The following is a 25726-nucleotide window of genomic DNA, read 5'->3' on the forward strand; positions in this document are numbered from 1 at the left end:
CGTCTTGTAAATGCATTTTTAAAACCGCCTTAATCATCATACATAACATTTTGGCCACTATTCTGATATTTGGTCCCCCCGAAACTCTAAGCTCCGAGCTTCAATGCATACAAATCGTAATTTCAACAACAAACTTCTTAAACGACAGTTAGATGAACCGTCCATCAAGTCAACGACCTTATGGAAAATACGTGTTTTGCGCTCTCGTATGTATATGTACTTTATAAATAAAATTTGTTTGAAAAAAATTTTTTTTTGGAGGTAATTTTAGGCATCCTAACGTATGTACATTAGACTGCATCACCAAAAAAAGTTGCAGTTTTTCCGGCGGGATTACAAAAATTATTATATTCTAAGACGTTCACCAAAATATTTGGGAAAAATATTAAGATTTAAGTGAGCTGGACCGATTTGAAAATACCTCCAAAAATGGAGTTTTTTATGAATAAAAATAGTTTTGTAAAAAACTTTTTGAAAAAAGTCCCCTCAGATGACAAAAGAGATTAAGCTTAAAAAATCTGCATAAAAATATTTTAAAATCTTTTCAACGGAATCGTAAGAATGAAATTTTTGATGCTGTTTTTTTTACTTTTTTCAAAGATTGATTTACGAAAAACTTAAATAAATGGGCCAAAACTATTCTGATTTAGACATATGGGATCTCGGTAGAAAGGTATTTTCACACTGTTTTTATTTCTGTCCAAAAAAATATCATTCGTGTCGCAGTTATTTTTTTTTTCAAATACCAACACAACTTAATTCAACTTTGAATGACGTTCGTTCATCCTACCTTTCTCTTTCATCCTTTGAATGAGTTTATTACCAAAAAAATAAAAAGGGTGAGACACCGACACCTCTTAAGTCTAAATCAGAAGAGTTTAGGCTCAGTTATTCAAGTTTTTCCTATACCAATCTTTGAAAAAAGTTAAAAACATCATCAAAAATCTTATCATTACGATTCCGTTCAAAATTTTTTTTAATTTTTTTTAAATATTTGTATGCAAATTTTTTAAGCTTAAACGGTTTTGTGCTGACGGCTGACTTAGTTTTACTGATTTTCTAAAAACTATTTCTAATTTAAATATAATGAGGCCGAAAGCACTGCTAGCTAGCGCACCCTTGTTTAGTTATAAAATTTTAATTTTGTAACCGATGGTAATAAATGAAATAAAATAATTTAAATACTAGTGTGGCTTTTCTAAGGATATGATATCAAAGGGGAGGGCATTGAATTCCTTTGAAAGTTTCTTCTTTTTATATATACGCCGCATATTTATCATACTTACTTATCCACACTTCTTCGAATAAAAGCAACTTCGCTTGTCGTGTTGAGATCTACATGCATACATATATTTATATTTATTTTTGTATGTTTTAAGTTTTCTTATTTGATAAAACATTGTACATTGACTTGCATTTAATTTGTTGTAAATTTATATAAAATAAATAATTATAACAGGCGTTGCACAAAATACATACTTATCGATAAATGTAACTTAGCACCTAAACTTACATGCATAATTTTCTAATGTTTATTCAGGCAACATTGTTTAAACTTACTTATGTATGTATATCTAAAGGCTTTTGCACTTTTTAACACTTCTAGTGATCGATAAATTGGTCTCTTCTTCGCTTGTTGCGTATAGTAATGCCCAATAGTCCGGAGAAGAATAAGCCAAGTATCTGAGAAAAGGAAAGGACTTTTGTATAAAAAAAGCTTCACCAAAAATACCTCAAACCGGATTTCCACTGGAGATTGAATACCAAAAGTTAAAAAACAAAGTGAAATAGCACGAATTTTTTTCATTTCAATGTCTAGTGGAAATTCGGTATAAGTTCATATTATATCAATAATTTCTGACAACAGTCTCTCTCTGTACAGTGACAGCTCGATATAACGATATTGGACGTGTTGGACAAATGCTTCGTTATATTTAAAGAATATCAAAGAAAAGTTCAACACTTTGTTAAAATTTCGTTATATGTAGGTATAGCTTAGTTTTTTATAATGGGACTCTAACCCTCAACATATTCAGGCTTTTTGAGTCGACGCTTCGTTGTATAGAGGCTTTTACTGACGAGACTTAAACCGTCAATTTTTCCGAATGTTTTTATGCTCAAAACTTCGTCATATTTATGAAGCATTTTTGTATTAAAAATTTCGTAGCCACGACATCTTTTCAGGTAACTCGAAAAAACTTTGGCTGCATTGAGTTTTTCGTTTTATCAAGGTTCGTTAGATCGATGTTTCACTGCACTTGAAAAAAAAAAAAAATTAATATTAAGATTCCCATCTGAAGTACTCACCTCAAACCCGAATAAGGTCAACTTAATTGCCAACCCTGTACTATCACTTTTACGTGCCATCTCCTGCAATAACTTTAAACAGCTCTCTGTGAACAGATCATTCTCGGCGCCAGAAAAGTTACGATAACAGTTTTTTGGTATACGCTTGTCCAGTTGCAAATAGTCTATGGTACCCGATTTGCCACAGCATTCATACTGGAAGGTAAAGAACAAATAATGCATGCAAGTAATGAACAGCCATGTTTGTACTTTAATTACAACCAAATAAGTACATTCTATTATAATGCGACTAACCTGTTGCTCAATTTGTGCAATTTCGGCTGCATTTACGGTCACATTGCTCCACAGCGTATCAAAGTGATCGGTCGTATTCTGCACGTAGTCAGTGATGCCAGCCACAACAATCAAATAAATTTGAAATGTGACTAATATTAACATGCAACTTACGTACTGTAAAGTGGTAGAGAAAAGAACATATGTAGAAGATGTGAAAATATTTGCGTATTAGCAATTTCATACAAGCCGTGTTTTAAGACTACAAAAATTCATAAATAAAAAATTTAATTTTCTTTATATTCACGTATCGCTATCTAAAGGTGAAAAGGTGCCGAGTCCAGTTTTTTTTTTAATTTAGTTTTTGATGCACAATGACAGATAATGCGAAAGTACATCAATTTTTTGTTTCTCCTGAACAATTAAAAAAAAATAGACTTAGCCGCTTAGGCATTTGGCGGCTGCAGGATCTTTTCCATGGAAAATTACACTCGGTTGCTAGCCATTGTTTGCCTGGGGCGGCTGCTATTAGGCTAGGTTTATGACCTAGGAGGTGTTTATAGTGCAGTGATTAGCATAACCATATAGGAATTTGTGCAATTGATCGCTGGCAGCTACATATTTTATTCGCATCGCACAACGCGTATCCACTTGGTCATAAATCTATATGCTTTACGCGTAAAGTAAAAAAAGTCTACCCGCACTAATGTATAACGATAATCACGAGGAAGTCAATAACAATAATGGTATCTATTTATAACTATACTAATAGCTAGAAGTTTTCTCGCAACAATATAAGTAACTATATATGAAAATCGATAACGATAACAATAACTAAATCGATAACAATAATTATAACTATAGCTATGTATACCGATAACGATAGCCTGAAGGATATTGATAATAATATTGGTGTACTATGTATATCGATAACGATAACGAGAAAAAAGTCGATATCTTTAACAGGGAATTGATTACAGTAAGTAATTCTATAGTATACCAGTAACGATGTTTAAAAGAAAAGCCAAATAAATAGTGATAAATATATGTATATAAAATATATGTAAAATAATAGTAACTAATCCTATACCGTTAACTGTAAGCGATAACTGTAGCTATATACCTATTATTCAAATTGGTTTTACTATTTATAACAACAATTTAATTTAGCCATGGCAACACTTTTACTATAAAAATTAGTCTCCTAAAACGGTTCAAGGTTAAAGGTCCTACTAAGCACTGCTTAATCTAGAACTGCATTGCAACCCAAAAATTATCTGAAAGTTTTTTTCTAGTAAAATAATTTTTAAAATAAAAAAAAGCTCATTTCATTTTCATCGAATAATTCTATATTTGAAATAATAACATTTACTTACACTCCACGTGAGACCCAACGATTCGCGGCACAATCCAAAACAGCCCAGAAATGAGGTGAGTACCACAAACGAGCCAATAAATATTTGTATTACGATCGAAATGTGTTGCATTGTGCCAGGCGTCGAAGTGTTTAGGTCGTAAACAGAAAGCGCAATCAGTCCGATGCCCAGCAGCTGTCGCGCAAACGAAAAAACAAATATTTACACGTGTAAACAATTATATTTGTAAGCTTTGAAAGTTACTCATACGCACCGGCAGCATTGTGTTGACAAATGCCAAAATAACTTTTAATATGGACATTTTTAGAGCCATTATTAATTGGTTATAAATAATATGGAATGTAAAATTGTTTTCTTAAACTTCACTAACTGCGTTTGCTTTCGTTTGAACACTTTCACTAACCGCGCTAAAGCGCCCTTCGATTAATTAAATTTACGAATTTTTATAGTTAAATTAAAAGTTTATTGTCTTCTTAAAATCAATATATTATGCGTGCCTACTATGTGTATTGCTCTACAATTAAATTTGTCCATTTTTCGGCGCTCTTATAGCTTCATTAAATGGCAAGCTATTCCCCTGTTTTAAGCTTCTCATTCGACATAACGAATACAACTGTACGTCTTTAATCCATTCATTTTTTTTTTTTTTGCTTATATATTTGTCCACTTTATTTTTATTTTAACACTTTTTTCTGCGTGCAATACACTTCCTTAACAAACTGCTGTTGGCATATAACTAAACCGTCAAATTCGTCAACACGTCGCTCAACTGCTCCATTATTGACTATACTTGTCTATGTATGTATGTACATATGAATGTACAAAGCCCATACTCCAACCGCCAGTCCACTCAAGTCATGCAATCAACTGAGTAACTACGCATTTTCGTGTCGGCCAACACACCCACTCAACGGGCTCCAGTCAAGCCCTTATTTTCAATGCTGACCCAACTTACATTCATACATACCATGATTGCCTTTTGTTGTTTTCGTTGTCCTCGTATTTCCTTTCGATAGTTGTTGTTGATGTCCTTTCACGAATACACACCTCTATGTACATACAAGTGTTTACAAACACATGCTTATGCATTAGGGATAAATATTTTTGCTTTGCTAGATGATGTCATAGTTTAAGCTTTAAGCCATTTGGTGGATGTCATATTTGCCTTGCTGGTGGTGCCTTCGCCAGCGAGCTTTTTTTTTTTGGTTTGCTTTACTCTAATACATACTGCTATCAAAATATTTTTATTTTTCTTTCTATGATATTTTCATGGCAGTTGCGCATGGCGAACTCGCAAGTATTTCAAATGAGATACGTGAAGCATGGGATATTTTAAAAATCTGGCCGATTTAATTAATACTAAGAAATTTAAGGACAAGTAAAGCTAAAACACACAATTTAATTTATTTTTGTGATTTTTCAATAATAGTTGAGCTGTCCTACAGCAAAAGATAAGGAAGTTAAATTTTCGAGGAGACTTTTCCAACATACATAAATTGAAACATACATGGAAATTGTTGCGTTTTCGAAAGCTATTAATAATTGAAATGCATTTAAAACATTTTCTTATGAAATATACTGTGATATTTAAGCTGTTAAGGGTTACAGCTGCACCTCTGTCTGTTGTAACGAATGCTATAGAGACGCAATATTTGCCTTTCCTGGGAATTATTGTGTTAAATTTTAGCTAATTTATCCGTTTCAGCATAAAGAACGACCTATCTTTCGTAGGTGGCCTTTAAATATAAGAATATAATTTTGGTTTCATATCACCGCTAAATTTTTTTTTATCTAACTTTAATGGAAAAAATTTGAATATAAACGGAAAAAGTTGAAAGAATAAATTTTAGGAATGTGACAACTCTCTTATAGAATTTTTTCCAAGCTAAAAGTGATATTAAGAAGGACCTCAACAAGAGGGTAATATCCTGCACTGCTAGCTATTGGGATAAGTTAGAAATTCCTTTGGTTCAGTGAAAAAAGAGCTCAATCAGCGCACAAGCTAAGAAGGAAAAACCTAAAAACACTGTGTGGAGCACACTGAACAGGCCACTATATGTGCAACAAGTATATGTATATGCTTGACCTCTGTTGTACAGACATCTGCAGGTTCTGTGGTGAAGAAGAGGAATCAATGGAACACCTCATTACCACCTGCCCAACACTAGCTCACCGCTGTGCCAGATTTTTAAAAGACTATATGCTCAGCGATATCGACCCAATGCAGATTTCGCAGCAGGCCTTAATACAATTCTTGTGTATACTAAACAACTAAAGTTGAAATAGGGTGCACAATTGATCAAATTTGGTCGCGGCGCAATGGGTTTGAAAACCTACCCTTACATCACCATAACCAAAACCATTCTTTCAAACAAATTTAGTATAAATAATGGTACTTACTTAGTACGATCTATTAACTAAATGACTAAGTAAAATTTTATTTTTAAAATACTTAGAGTTCTTCTTCAAAATATTTTGGAAACAATTTTTCTTTATGCTCTTCCTTTAGATACCCGCACTGTAATGTTTCATTTAATCTCTCATTAATTAAAACTGGAACTTTTAAACTACTGCAACCCTTCAAAAATATTTTAAAAATAAAGCTTCAACTTATCTTTAGAAATAAAGCTTATTCATTCGACACCCTTATTAAAATATTTCAGTTTACTTAATAAAATTAATTTTTAATTTCTAAACAGGCGACAACCGTTTTCAAAAATATTTTTGAAATAAACCTTTCGTCAACCTTACACGTTTGACATCCATATTAAAGGTTTCATTTTTCTTGTCAAAGAAGTGGATTTTGATTTTTTAACCAGGTTGCACCCTTTGTCAAAAATATTTCCGAAATAAACCTCTCTGAAATCGCTCTCGTTTGATATCCATTTAAAAATATTTACTTTAACTTGTCTTTAATTTCCAAAAAGGTGGCAACCCTCTTCAGAAATATTTTCGAATTTAAGCTTCCTTAGACCTCTGTTGGTTTATTTGATTCACATATAAAATATTTCGTTCAACTTGTCGATTAAATTAATTTTAAACTCCAAAGCCGGTGTCAACACTCTCAAAAAGTATTTTCGAAATGAAGCTTTTCTAAACCTCTCTAGGTTGATATGCAGATAAATATATTGCATTTAACTTGTTAATTAAATTGATGTGAATACTTTGAACAGATGGCAACCCTACTCAAAGTTATTTCAAAGTAAATCAATTTAGAGTCCCTTTCGTTTGACACCCACACAATCTTGTGATGTTTTATTTAACTTATTTTAATTGATTTTAACTTTTGAAAAGTTAGCAATTCTCGTAATTGTGTACCACATTTCATTTAAATACTTCAAGCCGATTTAGCATGAAGGAGCAACAAATATACTCACTCGCAAATTTTCACATTTATAATATTAGTAGGATATTATTACTTGAGTTATGTGCGATACAATGCATCATTCAAAAGGTACTCCTTTCAACCATTTTTTCAATTTGAAGTTATAGTCTGTAGAAAAACAATTTCAGGTATATTAGTATTAATTTAAGTTAAGTTAGACTCAAAGAAATCTTTCGAATTGTTACTAAAATGAGACAAGTTTCTTTGTTCATGTCAAAACTAAGACAGTTCCTTAAGATAGTTCCCTAAGGCTTCTATATTTTGTGAAGTTCCGTCACTTATTTGAACCAAATGGAGGCAATTTCTTCTTATCTTCGTCATCATATTTAATTTAATTATTTACGTACAACTCCTGCTATAAATATTTGTCAAAAATTTCATTGTTCTTATAATTCCACCTTTGTAAAGTCTAATCTTAAAGATTTCGAAACTGTTCTAATTATACGTCTTCAAAATTTCTCTTGCCCATTTTTACACAAAATTTTAGTTGTCCTATAATTATGCAACGAAAATCACTGCAGCAGAATAGGGGTATCATTAAGTTGTATAATGAAATTCTTTTATCGGGGACTGGAAGGGAGAGTTTGAATTTATTAACTTCCCAGTGCAATTTATATGGCGACAGAACAACGATTTCATTGATGTGCTATAATTACGAAACGTACTTTATTAAAATGTGCAGGTAGTTCAGCCTTACTTGAAATTGGCATCCGAACGTAGTTGGGATTATTGGACTGCTCCATCTGCTTCGGTTCAGGAATTCAGTGTAAATTTATTAACGTATCTATATTTCGAATGGTAGTGACGGGGAAGGTATTCAGCCTAATTCTTAATATTCTCCAACAATTAACTACCAGGGAGTAGAATTTTCCCCGAAAACTTGGGAGGAGGAAACTCGAACTTCGAAAAAGCTGTTTGACACTACCAGGGAGTTTCTGTTCAAAATCGGTCTGATTAAAAAATTTCCACCAATTTTCCAGCAGTACTTCCGAATTTGTTTAGTTATGGTTATGGATTCTTATGACCATATAGATCGACCGACAGATGGACTTGAAATTATCTCAACGAGCGTTGGATGAAACTCGCGAAATTCAAAGTTGCAAAGCTATTCTGGCCGGTAGTGAACTGTTGACCGTCAAAAGAGATCCTTAGGTTAGTAAAGAGACAAATATGTGGTACGACTTAACATCACTTCAGGTACTTATTGCTGCTAAAAGAAGGATAATGAGTTTGAATAAGCTCAGCACATTTTCCTGTTAGATTTTTTTCTCCTGTATGTACGTACATATGTACATGTAATTTCATAACGAATTATAATTCTAATATGACTAATTAGTCAGATTTCTTGCCACTGCAACATTCATTTGTTAACTAGCACTTATGCACTTATAGTTCTCTTTTTATAAATATATATTTAATCTCTATTAAATAGCTTTCACATGGCCACTAGCCACGCAAGCTGTAACATCTCCCGCCCGCGCAACAGTCAATAAAAGCGCACAAAGACATACAATAAAATGCCTAATTATAACTACAACAATTTATTTGAATTTAATTCAATTTAGAACATGGAGACCATGCGCCCGCCGTCTGTCTGACTGGCTTCTTTCTGTTCATCACTTGATCAGCGTTGCGACAATGCGATGCTGTTTACAATTTATGTGGGCCATTCATAAAGATGAGCATCTATCTACACTTGCTCGTACATATTTAGCAACGTATGACCACACATAACCAAGCGCACAAAGCAAAAGTTCAAGGTGAACGTGCGTCATCGCGCTCGCCAACAGATGCATTGTATAATCAACAAGTAGCTGGTGACTGTTTTCAATACAACGAGACTGAGTACATACATATACACATCCATACCGAGGTGAAGTACTTGCATACGGTGAACTAGTTTGCTTGTGGCAAGTTGTGCAAAAAACATATGTATGTATTTCCACTTGCGAACTTAGCAACTACATCTGCCTATTGTTGTATAAACAAATCTTTATATTTTGTTTATTTTATGTACTCAGTTCCAACGGCAATTATTTACACCGGTAGGCAGGTTTATCCTTTGCAAGTGACAGCAACAAGTGACATCGCTGGCACCAGAAAATTCTCGTTTGATTGATTGCGAATAATTTCTTGCATTTCTGGATTAAGTTTGGATTTTGTTTTTAAGGAAGAGAAAATATTTATTATTTTGGTTTCCCTTTATATATGTACTTAGCTAAGGGCAAAATTTTCATGAACTCGTTTAATGCATGATGTAAAAGAACGAATTATGTATGTATGTAAACACAGAAAGCCTTTATGAGTTTATTCGGATTCTCCTTTCATTTAATAAATGCATCCAAGGCGCATATTATCCGTCTTAAACAACAAGAATTTAAAACAAGTAATTTTTAGCAAAAAAAAAAACCGACTTCAATTCTCGTATAAAAATATATATATTTATATATATATTGTATGTATGTTTATATATAACTCATGATCCAATCATCGGATCTAACCCAGATCTGAGACACTACCTTTCCGATGCAAAAAGAATTATCGAAATCGGTTGACGTGGTCCAAAGTTGTGCGGCAACATACGTAAAAAAAAAGAATATTCCGACGAACTGATAACCTCCTCCTCGGAAGGCGGTTAAAAACTTAACGGATCTGTGTGTTTTTCCCAGAAAACCGAATGTATAACTTCTTTCGACTTTGGTGTTGTTTTTCCGCACTATTTTGTACAGCAACGATACTAGTTCTGAAATGATTCAACGAGTATATTTAATAACGAGTAAAGCGAAAGCCTATCTACAAAACTCGGTTGAGAGCCCACTGAGGTATTAAACTTTTCATCAGAAAATACAATCTTTGGCGATACAATTAAAAAATGTTTACTTTAAGTCTAAGACCCGACAAGGGCACGACCTTCACCCATCTGTTTAATGGATGAAATCTATTTTGTATAAAATTTAACAAATAAGTGCAAAATCAAAAAAAAAATAATAATTTTTGAATATTTAATTAAAAATATCATGGCCAGGATTGTTTTAGCCAACCCACTCGCGAAATATTTCCCAACACGTTAAATTGCATCCATTAAACATATGGGTGAAGGTCGTACCCTTGTCGGATCTCCTACTATTATCCTTTTTCTAAATTCATCGTCATCAGTTTCTCCTTGTAGTTAACAACAATATTCTGAAATCATAGTTACATTCTTATTAAATTTCAGAACGCATTTTGACTAAAATTAAACCGAATTAGTTGTGTTGTACAACAGTATAGCAGAAACAGTTGTCTCCTAATATAAAGTTTTTTAATCAAGAAATCATGTACATACATACATATGTAGGGAGCGCATCTTTGGAAATCCTTTTGAAAATCAAACAGGTATTTACTAAAGGACCCGCATTTTCTACTGATGGCCCTGCCTAGGAGAAAAAATAAACAAAATCAATCTCAATCATTAAACAGTGGAAAATTTAGCATTTCTCTTCTCCTACTCAATTCAGGTATTTCTCATGTGCTTTAGGCGACAGTGTTGACTGATTTGTTTGTTTGTTTATAAACTCTGCGACTATTCAAATTTACTTACACATTTTTTTGCACCCAAAATACATAAATTTAATCTAAAATCGTACTTGCGTGGGTTTGCTAAGTAAAAATCTGCAAAAAACCACACTAAAACGTCACCGGTTTCAATGTAAAAAGGCGTGGGCGTATACGCCACATTAATGGGTTCATGTACCGGGCAGTTAATAATGCTAAATTGAGAAAATCATAAACCATATCGCCTTTGTTTCAAGCTAAACACATATGATTTTTCGCAAAACGACCTTTTGTTTACATTAAACAGATTTACAGGGCAGTTCGGCAACTGCCTTTCAACTCACCACACTCTTCCGAAAGACAAAAGTCAACTCTGGCAACTATCTTAAAAGCTCTGTACTGTCTTTCGAAAGACTAATTAAAAGATCTCTCGTCGTACAAAGATCACACTCTATAAGTCACTCATCATGCCTGTGCTGGTGTATGGCGCGGAGGCATGGACAATGAAACCGTCTGATGAAGCGGACGCGTTGGCGATGGCGAATACCGCAGACGATTTAACGGTGAGCTGTATGAACTTTACAACGATATAGACATAGCGCAGCGAATTAAAATTCAGCGGCTCCGTTCGAATGGACAGAAACGCTCCTGCTCTAAAAGTATTCAACGCGGGCCACGATGCTGGTAACATAGGAAGAGGAAGGCCTCCTCTGCGTTGGAAAGACCNGTCTGATGAAGCGGACGCGTTGGCGATGGCGAATACCGCAGACGATTTAACGGTGAGCTGTATGAACTTTACAACGATATAGACATAGCGCAGCGAATTAAAATTCAGCGGCTCCGTTCGAATGGACAGAAACGCTCCTGCTCTAAAAGTATTCAACGCGGGCCACGATGCTGGTAACATAGGAAGAGGAAGGCCTCCTCTGCGTTGGAAAGACCAGGTGGAAAAGAACTTGGCTTCACTTGGCATTTCCAATTGGCGTCAGTTGGCACAGAAGAGAAATGACTGGCGGGCTGTTTTGGACTCGGCCAAAATCGCTTAGGCGGTTACAGCGCCAATAAAGAAGAAGGAGAAAAATTTTCTAGAAATTAAAAAGTATTCTAAAAATTAAATTACATACAGCAAACATATTTTTCTTTTTTAGATCAGTAAAATAAAAAAAAAATTACGAAAATTACATTAAAACAAGATATCCAAATTAAATTTAAAGAAGAAAATAAAATTCTAAGAATTAAAAAAAAAAAATGTTTCTTTTTTGAACAAACAATTTAAAAATTTAAAGAAAATTAAACACTAAAAATAGAAAAAAATAATTATTAAAAGAAGAAAAAAATAAGTCTCCATAAATTAATTGAAATATAACAACGATATTTTTAATAAAAAATTAAATTAAAAAAAGCAGAAATAAATGAAACAAACTTCCAAAAATTAAGTTTCTTCTGGGCCCTTTAGATCCTATACTGCTGTGAATGGCCGAATATTGTGCGCGCCTTGGATGCTTCCTTCTTTCAGACTAAAATTTGGCAATGAAATTTTGGACAGTCGACTTTAAAGAACGATCGTGACTGAAGTAAAGCAACCACTTATTTTGATAATACAGTTCCTTTTTTCATTTGGACACGTTACTCAGTCGTTTAACTTGCAGACGCTCCAAAACAACATGATCGCCATAAACTGCCAACATCGACCAGACCCAATTGGTAAAGCCTTAACCCTCTAACCGTTAAGAGTGCCTCAAGGCAAGGATCACAAAAATCACATTTTGCATATGAATACATAATTTTTCATTACGCAAGTGAGTTCAACGCTCTTGATCATATTTCTGATGACATTTCTTTCTCAAATTAGAATGTAATGCGACGGGCCGTTTGTAATCCGTTTTTTTGTGAATAGGTAGATGAGGTCGCATTTTCGTATTAAGAAATTTCTGATTTTCAGCATCGCAAATTTTTATTTTGGAGACGATCTTTTAACTCAAGAATTTAATTCCCGTAAAGAGTTAGTCATAGGCTGTATGATTTAATAACTACGGTGTTGAAAATAGTTGGATTTTATGTTCTATAGCGAAAAACCTAATTTTTATTTTTCTATTGCGTTTTATTTATGGTGCTTTTTCCCGGTAATGCAAATAATTTTTATAAATTTTTCACCTGTTTTTCATAAAGTGTGTAAATAACAATATATGAAAATCGTCTCATGATGTCGCGTGTGAAATTGTCGAAGTTATCAGGAGAAGAAATCCTTGAATTTATTGATTCTGTGGAGACTAGTAGTGAAGAAGATTCAAGCAACGAAAATGTCTCTATTTATCGAAACTACCAGCCAGAGGAAATAAGTCCAGATGACGAACATTTCATATTGCAGTGCCTTCGGGATTGGAGTTGTTTATCACCGATGCAGCCAACGATTCATTGAACACTTCTGCAATCAAAGAGACTGTCACTGTCGGTGAAGAAATCATTTCATCGACCGATGCGATTCCATCGACTTTCATGGAATTGACTGTCACTCCAGTTCAAAACAAGAGTCGGTTCGCCATTACCAATAGCCGAAGCTACCGGTCCAGCAGTTGTACCAACCAATGGTGGTTTTAATGGAAGTAAGAATTTCTCTCCCATCTTTGGAAATTGTTTTTTTAAGTACTGATCGTTTGGATTTTTTATTGCAGGCATTGAATCAATAAACAAAGATTCTGCTGAACTCAGCAAAGTGATCTGGCGCAAAACAAACCTTAAACTTCATATAAATGAGGTGGCATTTCGTGGCTCCGCTTTATTACCTGAGCATATAGAAGCGCTCTCAACGCCGTCGCAATTATTTCTATATTTTTTCTCTAAAGACGTAATTAAAACTATTGTTCAAGAGACGAACCGGTGTGCTCTAATTCAGGATATAAATCAGGATATCAGGATTCAATACGAATGTCGATGATACCTGCCTGTACATTGGCATTCATTTATACGTGTCGGTTTATCGCTACCCGAATTCAGAGAGCTATTTGATCAAGAATGCATTCGAACCCATTCGCAAAATAATGCCATTGAAACGGTTTGAAGCGATAAAAAATTCTTGTCGTTACGAGATGAAGATGGATGCAATGACCACCTTCCTTATCATTTCATTGATACCTGAATTCTGAGAATAGGTCGCTGCAGGTCTTGTGAACTACACTCAGACGCGTTCGGTTGGTCGCCCATCTTCAACAAGTCAACCTTCTACTCAACAAGATGAATCGTTACCTGCAGCTGTGAGTGTTGGCAAAGAATCTGTATATCCTGTTGATAACGTTCGTTTCAACGGTAACAATCAACTTCCTAAATGGCTGGAGAAAGTGGCAAATTTTGTAAAAAGTCGTAAACTCAATATATTTGCGAAGTATGCAATTTACATTTAACTGATCTGCGGCAAAAAATTTGCTTTTTGGAGTATGACACAAAAAAGTAATACATTTTTCTAGATTCCGTTGTTCTGTTAAACTTTTTGCTTTAACCGATAACAGTGCCTGGAGGCACTGTTTCTTTTATCTCACCTGAAAGTCAAACGAAGCGACAAAATGGTATATACATAGATGACGACATTGAGTCTATTTATCATGCCCAAGTTATGCAAAAAATTCCCAACCATTTCGGATCACTATTTCAAAGCTGCTGGTTTGAGAGTTAATAACTCTAGGAAATGTCCCTGAAGCTTTCTCATCTTTGTTCAACATCTTCTATGTATCTGGGTGAAAGCCATTCGTGTACTTTACAAAGATAGTACATTTCGTAGTCCCTATTAGAAGCAGAAGAACACCCCAACATAAATATTATCTTAAACTCACTTTGACTTTAATCGATTACGCTTCGCTGCGGTGACTTCAGTAAATATCAAATAGACATAATAAATACATATACAACAAATAAATTACAATAATTGCACAAATGAAAAGGTATGTTCCATGAATAACTACTACATCAAGCAGACAGAGTACGAGTATTTTTTTCCGCAGCATAGCATTCAACATTATTCGAGACGTTAAGCATAAATTTGTACTGAACGACGGCCAACAATGCAGCTCTAGAACTGCATACGACGCTGTTTGTTACGGAAATTGATGACTAAAAAGACGGCTAATAAGAAGCCGAGTATCTGTCGAAATAAATAAAATATAGTTTTATACATACATATATTTTCAATTGTATAACCAAAAATTCTTGCTCACCTCAAGAGCCGTAACCACCCACGAGACAGTGGCAATACTCGCTGTCTCACTGTCATAGTATCGCTGCAATTTGGCGCTGCAACCTTCGGTGTACATTTTATTGGCATCCTCAGTTTGATCCTCATAGCAGCTGAGCGGTATTTGACGATTCAGCAAAATGTAATCTTGTGAACTATCTTTGCCGCAACATTCATATTTCGCTTGCAAGGCCTCGATCTTGTCGTGATCCCAAGCATCTTCCACTATGGCAATGCCACTTTGCGTTTGACGGTCATTAAGAATGATAATGGTGACAGCGATTTGTAGAATAGCTAGCAGCAACAAGAAAACAGCGCACTGAAATGAGACAACATTTAAATTTTAACCCAGGGAATTTTTGATAATTTAATAATATTTTTTTTAAGTGAAACTTTGCGATCGGATGGCAGGGTTTGTTGGGCTCTATTTATATTAAGAAGATTAAGATTAACATTAATACTAAGATTTACACTAAGATTAAGATTTCTATTGAGATTCAAATTGAGGTTAATTCTAAGATTGAGATTGGAATTGGTATTAAGATGAAGATTGCGATTTAGCTTAAGACTAATATATTGTGGATTAAGATTTACACTAAAATTTACATTAAGATTTCGATTGATATTCAGATTGAGGTCGGGGCTACGATTGCGATTGAGATTAAGATTCAGATTCCGATTAAGATTAAGATTAACTTTTCGATTTGATCAAATTTAAGTTGAGGGTAAAATTGGAATTGGGATAAGGATTAAGATTTAGATTTAAATTAAGAATAAGATGACGATTAGTTTAAAATTACGATTAAGATTAAAATGATGAATAAGATTAAAATTACGATTAGGATTAAGATTAGTATTAAGACTAAGATTTATACTAAGATTAGATTGAGGCTAAAATTGACATTGAGATTAAGATTAATACTAAGATTAAGATTAAGTTAAGTTAAGTTAAGTTAATACTAAGATGAAGATTAAGTTAAGGATTCAAAGATTGAGGTTAAGACTACGATTTAGATTAAAATTAAGTTAAAGATTGAGATTAAGATATTGAGGTTGAGATTGGGACTGAGATAGCTTCAGATTAAGATTACGATTACAATTGAGATTAAGATAATTTTTCATTATTATGCAGAAAACTACTCATATAATATGGTGAGCTATACATAAGTGTAGTATGAAGAATAATTATCGCTTCAGTCGCGCGTGGGATCCAAACACAATTTTTTTTTTTTACTTACTGTCACAGTGAGGCAGATAGACTCGCGCAACGCCGCCACGCAACCGATGATAGCGAATAAAATGACCAATCCAAATATGATAAAGGCCGCTGTATCCCAGTCATCTGGTACTGCCCCAGGATAAACGGCGATCAATACAATGGCGGCAATGGCAAAAAGCTGTAAGGAAAAAAAATAAAATTAGCTTAATTTGATTGAATGTAAGTTTAAAATTAAAATTTAAAAAAATATATATTCGATAACGCTCTGAATACATGCGTAGTGAGTGGTATGTCATGTTAATGGCTTTAATATTTTATTTGTTTCTATGCTAAAAAATATACAAAAATGTAAATGAATATCTTTGTTTCTTAAATACAGTATTGGCCAATATAATAGCACCTCCATTTCAAAGTGATATTGTTTGCCACTTATGTTTAATTATTTATTTTTAAGAGTTTTCAATTAAAATACAGTTCATTCTCTAACAAAACTCATATAAACCCAAGTTTTAAACTTTTTAAAATACCGCAAAAAACTGCTACACATTTTCATTCAAATTTCAAACTTGTTTCTTAGAAGAGCTAGAATTTTTGTGAGTATACAGATTTATAGCCCATTCAATTTTAGTCTAATAATGTGCAAGTCTCAAGCAATTCTAGCACTTCTGCGAAAAAAGTTTGAAATTTGGGTGAAAATTTATTGCACTTTTTGCGGTCTTTTAAAAAGTTTAAAACTTGGGTTTAAATGAGTTTTGTTAGAAATTAACTACATTTTAATTGAAAATTCTCAAAAATAAATAATTAAACATAAGTGGCAAACAATATCACTTTGAAATGGGGGTGCTATAGATATGACCAGCGCTGTATGTGACATAATTTTTTGCTCGCTCTACTTGCTGAACTAGTTTTTAAACTAGCGCGCACGCATTTAATTTTTTATTCAATTCATTGTTTTGCGGATTTAATAGCTGATTAGTTCTATCATCCACATTGTTACGTTGACGTGGTAAGATCTTTCGAGAAATAAAAAAAGAAAAGCACGTTCGATATTTTATAGCGGCCACCGAAGATGGAAAAAGAATTCAATTAAATGTGAGTGCGACATACAAGGTTGTTTTATTCAAATTTGGGGTAGTGTCATTAAGTTAAGTTATATTTTTTCGTTGGGGCCCTAAATTGATTTAAGTTTGCGGCATTTAAACTCTACTTAAATGTTTATTCGGCACTCAATCAAATGACTACCAACCAGCCAACTAACTTGTCAACTAATTTGATGTATCGGATTAAGTTTGCTTATAAACTGCTTTCAGAATTGTTTTTACGTAAGATTGCTTAAATTGCTTTTGCGAAACCGGCAGTAAGTATGTGATGAATTTTACTTTAGGACCACACGTGCTACTTGCACGCTGCAAATATATCGAAAAATTCGAAAACGGTCTGTAACTTGCATGTGGGTGAGGGGATAATGAGTTGTACGGAAGCATACCTAATATTCATATTTCATCGCAGGGTTGACATTTACTTGCAGCATGTGTCAAAATATTGAAATTTTAAAAATATATTTTTTTAAACCAATAAAATAAAAAAATTAGGAAAATAAAATTATAAAAGAATACAAGTTAAATAAAAATAAATAATTTAAAAATCCGCTGCGCCAGCATTCGACCTCGGATCTCTCGAATGACATGCTAGTGCTTTGCTCACTCGGCTGTCTCATTTACCACTCGTGGTGAAAAGCTACTCTGAGAGAGAGCACTTGTCTGCCATTTACCGCAATGGCGGAGTGGGCAAAGTACAGGCGTACCGATCGACAAATTCGGGTTCGAGTTCTGGAGAAGCGGATTACTTTTCTTTTTCTTAGTCTACATTTTTTCATTTTTAATATAACTTTTCCAATTTTTTATTTTTAAAAAAGAAAAAAATACATTAAATAAGTTTCAAAAATTAACTTAAATTTAAAAAATAATTTAATTTAATTTTTAGAAACTTAGTTAATGTATTTTTTGGTTAAAAAAAGATAAATAAAAAAAAATATTTTAAAATTTAATTTAATTTTTAGAAACTTATTTAATGTATTTTTTTCTTTTCTAAGTTTTTTATTTAATGTTTTGTTATGATTTAAGAAGAATATTTTTTTCAGTTAATTTTTATGAACTAAGTTTTTTATCTTTTTTCAAAAATTTTTTTTTGGAACTTATTTACTTAATTTTCTTTTAATTATTAACCGACTTCACAAAAAAGGAAGGTTATCAATTCCTCGGAATATTTTTTTTTATATATGTTACCGCATAACTTTGGACCGCGATAACCGATTTCTATAATTCTTTTTTTAAAGGAAAGGTGTTGCCTCCCATACTAATTTGGCTTAAATCCGATCATTGGATCGTGACAAAACTAACGATAATCTCAAATTTTTATGTGAGAATTGAAGTCGATTTAGTTGTTTGCTTAAAAATTACTTGTTATCTTTTATTGTGTAAAAAAGAAAAATATTTTCTCTTAATTTCATTTACTTTTTAGAACGTTATTTTATTTATTTTTTTTTTTTAATTCAATTTGTTATTCTTTTGTTAATTTCATTTTCGTTTAATTTTTAGTTTTATTGTTTTCAAAACGAAAAATATATTTTTTTTAATTACTTTAATTTATGGAAACTCATTCATTTTTGTTAATTGTTGTTATTTTGTTTTTGCTAATAAAAATGTTTTTAATCTAATTGAAGTTTTATTTCCTTTTTTAATAAAATTGTTTCCCTTTTCTAGTTGAATTTTTTTATTTATTAAATTTTATTGTTTTAAAAAGAAAAATATATATATTTTATTTATTTCATTTAATTTTTAAAAAGCTTATTGCTCAAAGGCGAACAGCATAAAGCTAAGACCTCCTCGTTAGCAGATTTTTCAATTAGCCTTTCGAAAGACAGTAAAGAGCTTTCAAGATAGTTGCCAGAATTTACAATTGTCTTGGGGAAGAGTTTTGTCTTTCGAGAGACTGTGGGGAATTGAAAGACAGTTGCCAGAATTGTCCTGTTACTGTCTCAAATTTAGTGACTGGAATAAGACTGACTTACTGAATATGTACCAGCTTTAAGGTTATGAATGACATTCAATAAGAAACAATTTACTTCTTTTTTCATTACCATGCTTCTAACTACATATCGTCACCTTAATTCACCAAAGCTCTACATGTATGCGATCAAATTATTGCAAGAAATGTTTAACCCTACACTTTTACATACATATGTACATATATTTATGAACATACACACGTATAAGAAAAGGCTTTTACGAGCTATTATATTATTAAATTTCTTTTGAACAAAGAAAGCTTAATTAAAAATGTCGACAAGAAAGCCAACACATTGCCCTAATAAATACTACAGGCACAAACAAAATGGAAGCAGCTGCACAATTCATACGAGTACTTAAAATAACTGCAAATTAGAGCAATTGAAAATGCTTGTTAATAATAAATGTATGAATTTAAAGAGAGCGTGTGAAAAGCAATATGAAATTTAATTTTTTTACAAAGGAAATTCAACAAGAAAATTCATTTAGTTAACTGGCATGGCGGAATTTTCCTCAAACACGCATAGATATATGAATACATACAGATATGTATGTACATTAGGGTGGTCCAAAATTGCATGTGGGGGGAAACAGGAAAGTCGGAAATTTATGCTCTCACCCCTTAGGATAGTTCTATACCAAAAAAAAGTATACCCTTATTTTTTTATTTTGAAATCAAAAATATATTTAGAGGTCGCTCAAAGCGCTAAAAGTTTTCCATGTACATATTTTATATGGAAAAAACAATTTTTCGTAGAAATGGTATAGATGGTGATTAAAAATCATTATTTCCATTACAATTCCGACTTTACTGTTTTTGGACCACCCTAATGTGCATACATATGTATCTATAGCAATGAATTTTCCATGGATCGAATATAATGGATAACTGCGCAATAGGGAAGCATATCCGTAGAACGATGAAGAGAGTAATACGGCTAAAACACATAGAAAAACAATATATGTATGTATGTACGGGAGTGTTCAGTAAGTTCATGGAATGGGAGGCGCCAAAGTCAACATTTTCATATTTTTTTTTTTTTATTTACTTGGACACATTATACCGGCTCGAAGCGGTAAATAGGTCAACGGTGGTGTAGTTAACATGTTGGTTTATACAGGCTGACATTAACAAGTGACTTGGGTGGTTAGTTTGTTGTGACGGATTTTGAGTGAATACGTTTGATTGTTTGTCTATGCACATATGTATATGCATAGATAGTTAGCTACATATATGTATGTAAAACATGTACATATGCCACTGCAGAAAAAAATTATCAATTGATATAAAATAACCCACTTGTAGTTAGCTTTTTTGCATGATTTCTATAAAATATATAACTAGAAAGTTAGCTACAAAAAGCTAACTTGAAACTTGTTGACAAGTAATGCAGGAGACTGTTTTCTTTAAACACGTTGCTATTTAAATATCCTGCACTTCGCAAATGCTTTTTTTTTCATTTCATTTTGAAGTTATGTCTGACGGAGTTCGAATATGGGACCACCTACAGCAGAATATGTAAACAAATATGAAATGCAATAAAAAAAAATAAAAAATAAAAATAGTTTGTTTTTCCTATTGATATTTTATGTCCAAAAGTAGTTAGTTACAAGTCAGTTACATCAAATGCAGGGGTAACCACCCTTGGCTACATCTAATACAGACGTAACCATCCTTGACTATTTCGCGGCCGTCGCCATAGAAATATAGTTAGCTTTCGTCAAAGAAAATCTACAAATAATAGTGACTTTTAGCTCCTTTCTAATCTACTTAAAGTTAGCTTATAGTTGAATACATTTCCTGCAGGGGTGCTTCAATATATGTACATATGTGGTATGCTTCATCGAAGTACAGCAACCACAGCAACAGTTAACAGTGTAACAGTAGGTACAGAAATACAAAACTATGCATTATTTAGAATACCCGCCAATGAGACAATGAACACATTGTGAAAAAAAATCACATCAGATTATACCGAATAATATTACCGCAAAATCATTGAAAACAAAAATTTTTATAAGCATGTATGTTTGGATACATATAATATGTGTTTACATTAGACCGTATCAGAAAAAAACGAGTCGGAAATATTTTTGCAAGGCAATTTCGAAGAAAAAAATTGTTAAGATAAACGTGGGGGACACCTTTTTACATTTTTCATCGCATTTTCGGCATTTACAGTCGGATCGTACAGTGTGATGCATCGATGTTTCTGCTAATTTTGCAACAATATTTTATAACCTCAAGTGCCCTGTTCGACCCATTAGATCTCAGTTTTTACCACCCTAACGTAACACCCTAATGTCAGCAAATAAACTGGCCAAAAATTACTAACCTTTTGCGGGGGAAGTTTTTGGATTATTCGGCCAGAAAAAAAAGATTTTCGAAATTATCCTCAAAAATAGTACTCTCGACTCAGGGATCTACAGTACAGCTAACTCTTTTTACTTGCTTGTAAAGTGGCACAGTCTAATGTACATGCAGTACAAATGCACATATGTACATAGCAGGGATGAAAAATGGAAATTTCAGATTGTACCAAATATCACAAAATAAATGTACCTAAATGAGACAGATTGTACATAAAAAAAGTTACATCATTCATTTGTAGTTTTTTTTATAAATTTTATTTAAAACATTAACACAAAAGATATATGTACTTTAAACATGAGCCTATATCTATAGACTATAGTCTAATGGAAATCGGAGAAGCATTGTTTTTGTCTAATTTTGACTACTGAAAAATATTGGCGAAAAAGACAAAAAACACACTTTGTGAAGTATACTTCTTTATCCAGCTTTTTATAAAACAACAGGAAGTCTGCTAATTTATCCGATTCCTTTTAATAGGTGCAGCAAATCTAGAGAATATAATCAATGTGCCGTAAGTAACATCGAAAGCATTTTAAATATATTTCCAGAAATCAAAAAGCGAGTATGGGTCAAATAGCTGTAGTTCTCATCTAAAAATATGAAATTTGAAGACATCCTAGTCACTGGGCTGTATGGATGAATAAAGGCTAGTTTTCACAATGTAATATTTTGACAACAAAATTTTTTGACTTTCTTTCCTTTATCGATGATATTATGGGCCAAAAACTTACAAATAGCCGCCTTAGCAGCGCATGTACACGCCTGAAGGCCTATTCTGATCTAAATCAAACCAAAGACCATTTTTTAGTCCCATTTGACAATGGAGGCCTATTCTGATCTAAATCAAACCAAAGCCAGTTTTTAGTCCCATTTCACTCATTTGACCGCAAATGCCACTGAATTTGACTTAGTGAAAATAAGCGTTAAAATTAATAGAAAAAATTACGAAGCTAAGTAAAGTGTTAATTTTTCGTAGTGCCTGCTCTAAATGCAATGTAAAATGTTTAAGATAATGGTTTTTTTATGTCTTCCTTTTGACCACTTTTATCTAGAATTGTTTATTCTTCAAAATGAAAGCGAAACTTCTCCCGTACCTACAAGTAAATATATTAGCACGGTAAAGGAAAAAAACTGCATCAATGCATCTGATCAAAAGATGATAGTACCTAAAATCTAGTGACTGTACCTATGTACCATCAAACGTCGGAAAAAGGTACAATTGTACCTACTTTTTCATCCCTGGTACATAGTATATTTATGTATTTGAAGATCTTTAGTGAAAAAACACAACAACGTGATTCATCTACAATTTTATGCTAATTTATTTAAAATTTTTTTATTATGCAAACACTCAACTCATATATATGTATGTATTTATAACTAAGTCAGATACAAAGCGGGGCCTTGAAACTAAATGAATGTGACGCTATAAAAATGTGAGGTGATTTTTTGTTAAAGTTTTTAAGCATTTTAACCTTTTGCTCAGGTAAACCTTTGATATGCATAGGAGTTCATGTAAAATATAAATATAAGTATAATATTTGATATAAAATAGCGCTCAAAGATATAAGGGAGGAACTTCTGATTCCACTTATTTGGGTGCTAAAACACCCCCGTGGGTGCGTCACTGACTGACACGTAATTTAACACCCAAAAACCTCCCCGCTGAATCCGCCACTGTGATATACATACATAACTTATTGAACTTATCATATCTGTATTTGAAACCGTTATTGTATATATTATTTAATGCTGGAACTTACGTAAGAGCATGTCAGACGTGGCAATATTTCCAACTTTTCCACGCAGTTCGCAGTCAAATTGAAAAAATAGAAGTTTTATTTCCACGTGTGAACAGTCAGAAAGACCTTTTTGCCACTTTCGGCAACCACTTCCAGAAACAACAGTTACAAGTTGCGGATTTTATTTTATATTATTTTGTTAAAATATTTATGTACAAAATTTATAATTTTATCGAATTTAATATGGAAACTGACTGAAAAAAATCATTTTTCACTTCTCAATCTTTTATATTTAAAACGCGAAATTTACTTGTTTCTATTCTTATGCCTTGTATGAACATGAAATGTTATTAAAACTTTGGTCCGATGTTTCTAAGTACCAAAAGAAGATGTTATAGGCCCATGATACCCGCATTGCAATAGGTATTTCATTTATTTTATCAATTTAATTAAATAAAAAATTTTAAACAGGTGGCAACTCTCCTCAAAAATAAACCTTTTCAGTTTCATACCCATATTGCAATTTTTAATTTATCTTATCAATTAAATTTAATAAAAATTTTCAAACAGGTGGCAACCTTCCACAAAAGTATTTTCGGATTTAAGCCGTCTTAAACCTATTCCTTTTGACAGCCATATTGCAATACATATTTACTTTATTTTGTCAATTTACTTAAACTGATTTTTTCAAAAAGGTGGTAACTCTCTAATTTTTCTTCTTTTTATATTTTAAGTTAGACCTCTAGCAATACATCGCTGACCACTCCATTCAATTTCATGCATTAGTTTTCAATTGATGCGCGTACAAACATACATATAGACAGACAGACGGACAGACATGCAAAAATTCTAAATATTTGTTGATTTGGCTTCTATTGCTCGTATAAATATTTTGCTCTTTAAAATATTTTTCGATAGGCGGCTTTCCTCGTTTAGACATTTCAGGTTTAAAGGTCACAACGTGTTGTATGTATATTGTCGTATAGTTGTAGATGGCAAGGTTTCACAACTACATATATGTTAGTAATGTTACGAATATACGACCTATACAACACCTTGTAGAGTCTATAAATGTGTTTTCACTTATTTGACGACAAATGTCATAGTGAAAGCCAGCCTTTAGTATGGCTAAGGCCTTAGTACCTTTCTTTCAAACTTTAGTACTAACTTAATAGCAAAAAACGCGCAAGTATGACACACAAACATTTAATAACTCCATAACCAATCGCATACTGGTTTACGCAGTATTGACTAAAAATTTCAATGTTGTCTTTTCCATTCACACATTTTTTACTTATTTTTTTATTTTTTATTTTTTTTTCGCTGTATTCATTGAAGTGACCATGACATCATAACAACCACCACCAACGCACAATGACAAGCAGTATCTCACCAGTCAAGGAAAGGAAAAAAACAACATGAAAGCAAATAATTGTAAACTTACCGCCAAAAGGGTATTGAAGAGAATTGAAGATATTTTTACGGTGGTAGTAGCACAACCCATTTTTACGTTTTTTTTTTGTATCTTGAGGTGGTTTCAATATTTTTAGTTAGTCTCTATTTTTGTGTTTTCAAATTTTTTTCGTCGGTTTTCCAGCACACTTTGTATTTATGCCCTCACTGCAAGCAGTTAACAGCTGTTAATTTCTCATAAATACTGGCAATAAAATTTTTGAATTCTCCAACGTCACTACAGCAAAATTGTTTACAACGCCACTTGCTGTCTACAAAATTATGCAGCAAATAACGCAAATATGTTTGTTTGTTCAATGAAGAATCTCATAAAATTCACCGCTAATATTTTCAATTAATATTTTTTTGATTTTTTGTTTTGTTTTTTTTTATTTTTTTTTTTCTGCAATAATTGCCAGCAGACGTCCGGTGGAAATGAAATTAACTTGACGATTGCGTAGGCGTTTTTGGCAATCTCTTCATTAGCTGTGTGCGACGATATACAAAACAACACACAAGCGGTCTTCCAATAATTTATGCACTATTTATTTAAGTTTTTAGGTTTATTTGTTGTATATTTTACGTGAAAAATTTAATATTTTTATTTCGCATTTATAAAAATATTTTATAAAAAATTAGTAAAAACATTATATTATTTTTTTTTACCACTCGAGGGTAGTTTTCACTTATCTCTTCGCTACTTTTTCCTCCACACTTGTAAAAAATATCTTAAAACTTTCACGTTACACGTTCAACTGCAGACTGACAGAAAAG

General features: G+C 32.7%; 2 protein-coding genes across 2 annotated transcripts; both read right to left on the minus strand.

The window, feature by feature from the left end:
* Nucleotides 1-1413: 1413 nt before the first annotated feature.
* Tsp42En (Tetraspanin 42En) lies at nt 1414-4801 on the minus strand. Its single transcript, XM_017617385.1, has 5 exons — nt 4210-4801; nt 3957-4130; nt 2602-2757; nt 2308-2502; nt 1414-1683 (listed from the first exon to the last, which is right to left on the minus strand). The coding sequence occupies exons 1-5, from the start codon at nt 4267-4269 to the stop codon at nt 1603-1605; spliced, it is 666 nt and encodes a 221-aa protein (XP_017472874.1). The 5' UTR covers nt 4270-4801; the 3' UTR covers nt 1414-1602.
* Nucleotides 4802-14687: 9886 nt separating this feature from the next.
* On the minus strand, nt 14688-25726 carry lbm (late bloomer). Its single transcript, XM_017617392.1, has 4 exons — nt 24945-25726; nt 16336-16494; nt 15081-15416; nt 14688-15007 (listed from the first exon to the last, which is right to left on the minus strand). The coding sequence occupies exons 1-4, from the start codon at nt 25002-25004 to the stop codon at nt 14936-14938; spliced, it is 627 nt and encodes a 208-aa protein (XP_017472881.1). The 5' UTR covers nt 25005-25726; the 3' UTR covers nt 14688-14935.

The sequence above is a fragment of the Rhagoletis zephyria genome, unplaced genomic scaffold (genome assembly GCF_001687245.7).
Source record: "Rhagoletis zephyria isolate East Lansing unplaced genomic scaffold, Rhagoletis_zephyria_1.1 Rzeph_scaffold_01401, whole genome shotgun sequence".
NCBI classification, from domain to species: Eukaryota; Metazoa; Arthropoda; class Insecta; order Diptera; family Tephritidae; genus Rhagoletis; species Rhagoletis zephyria.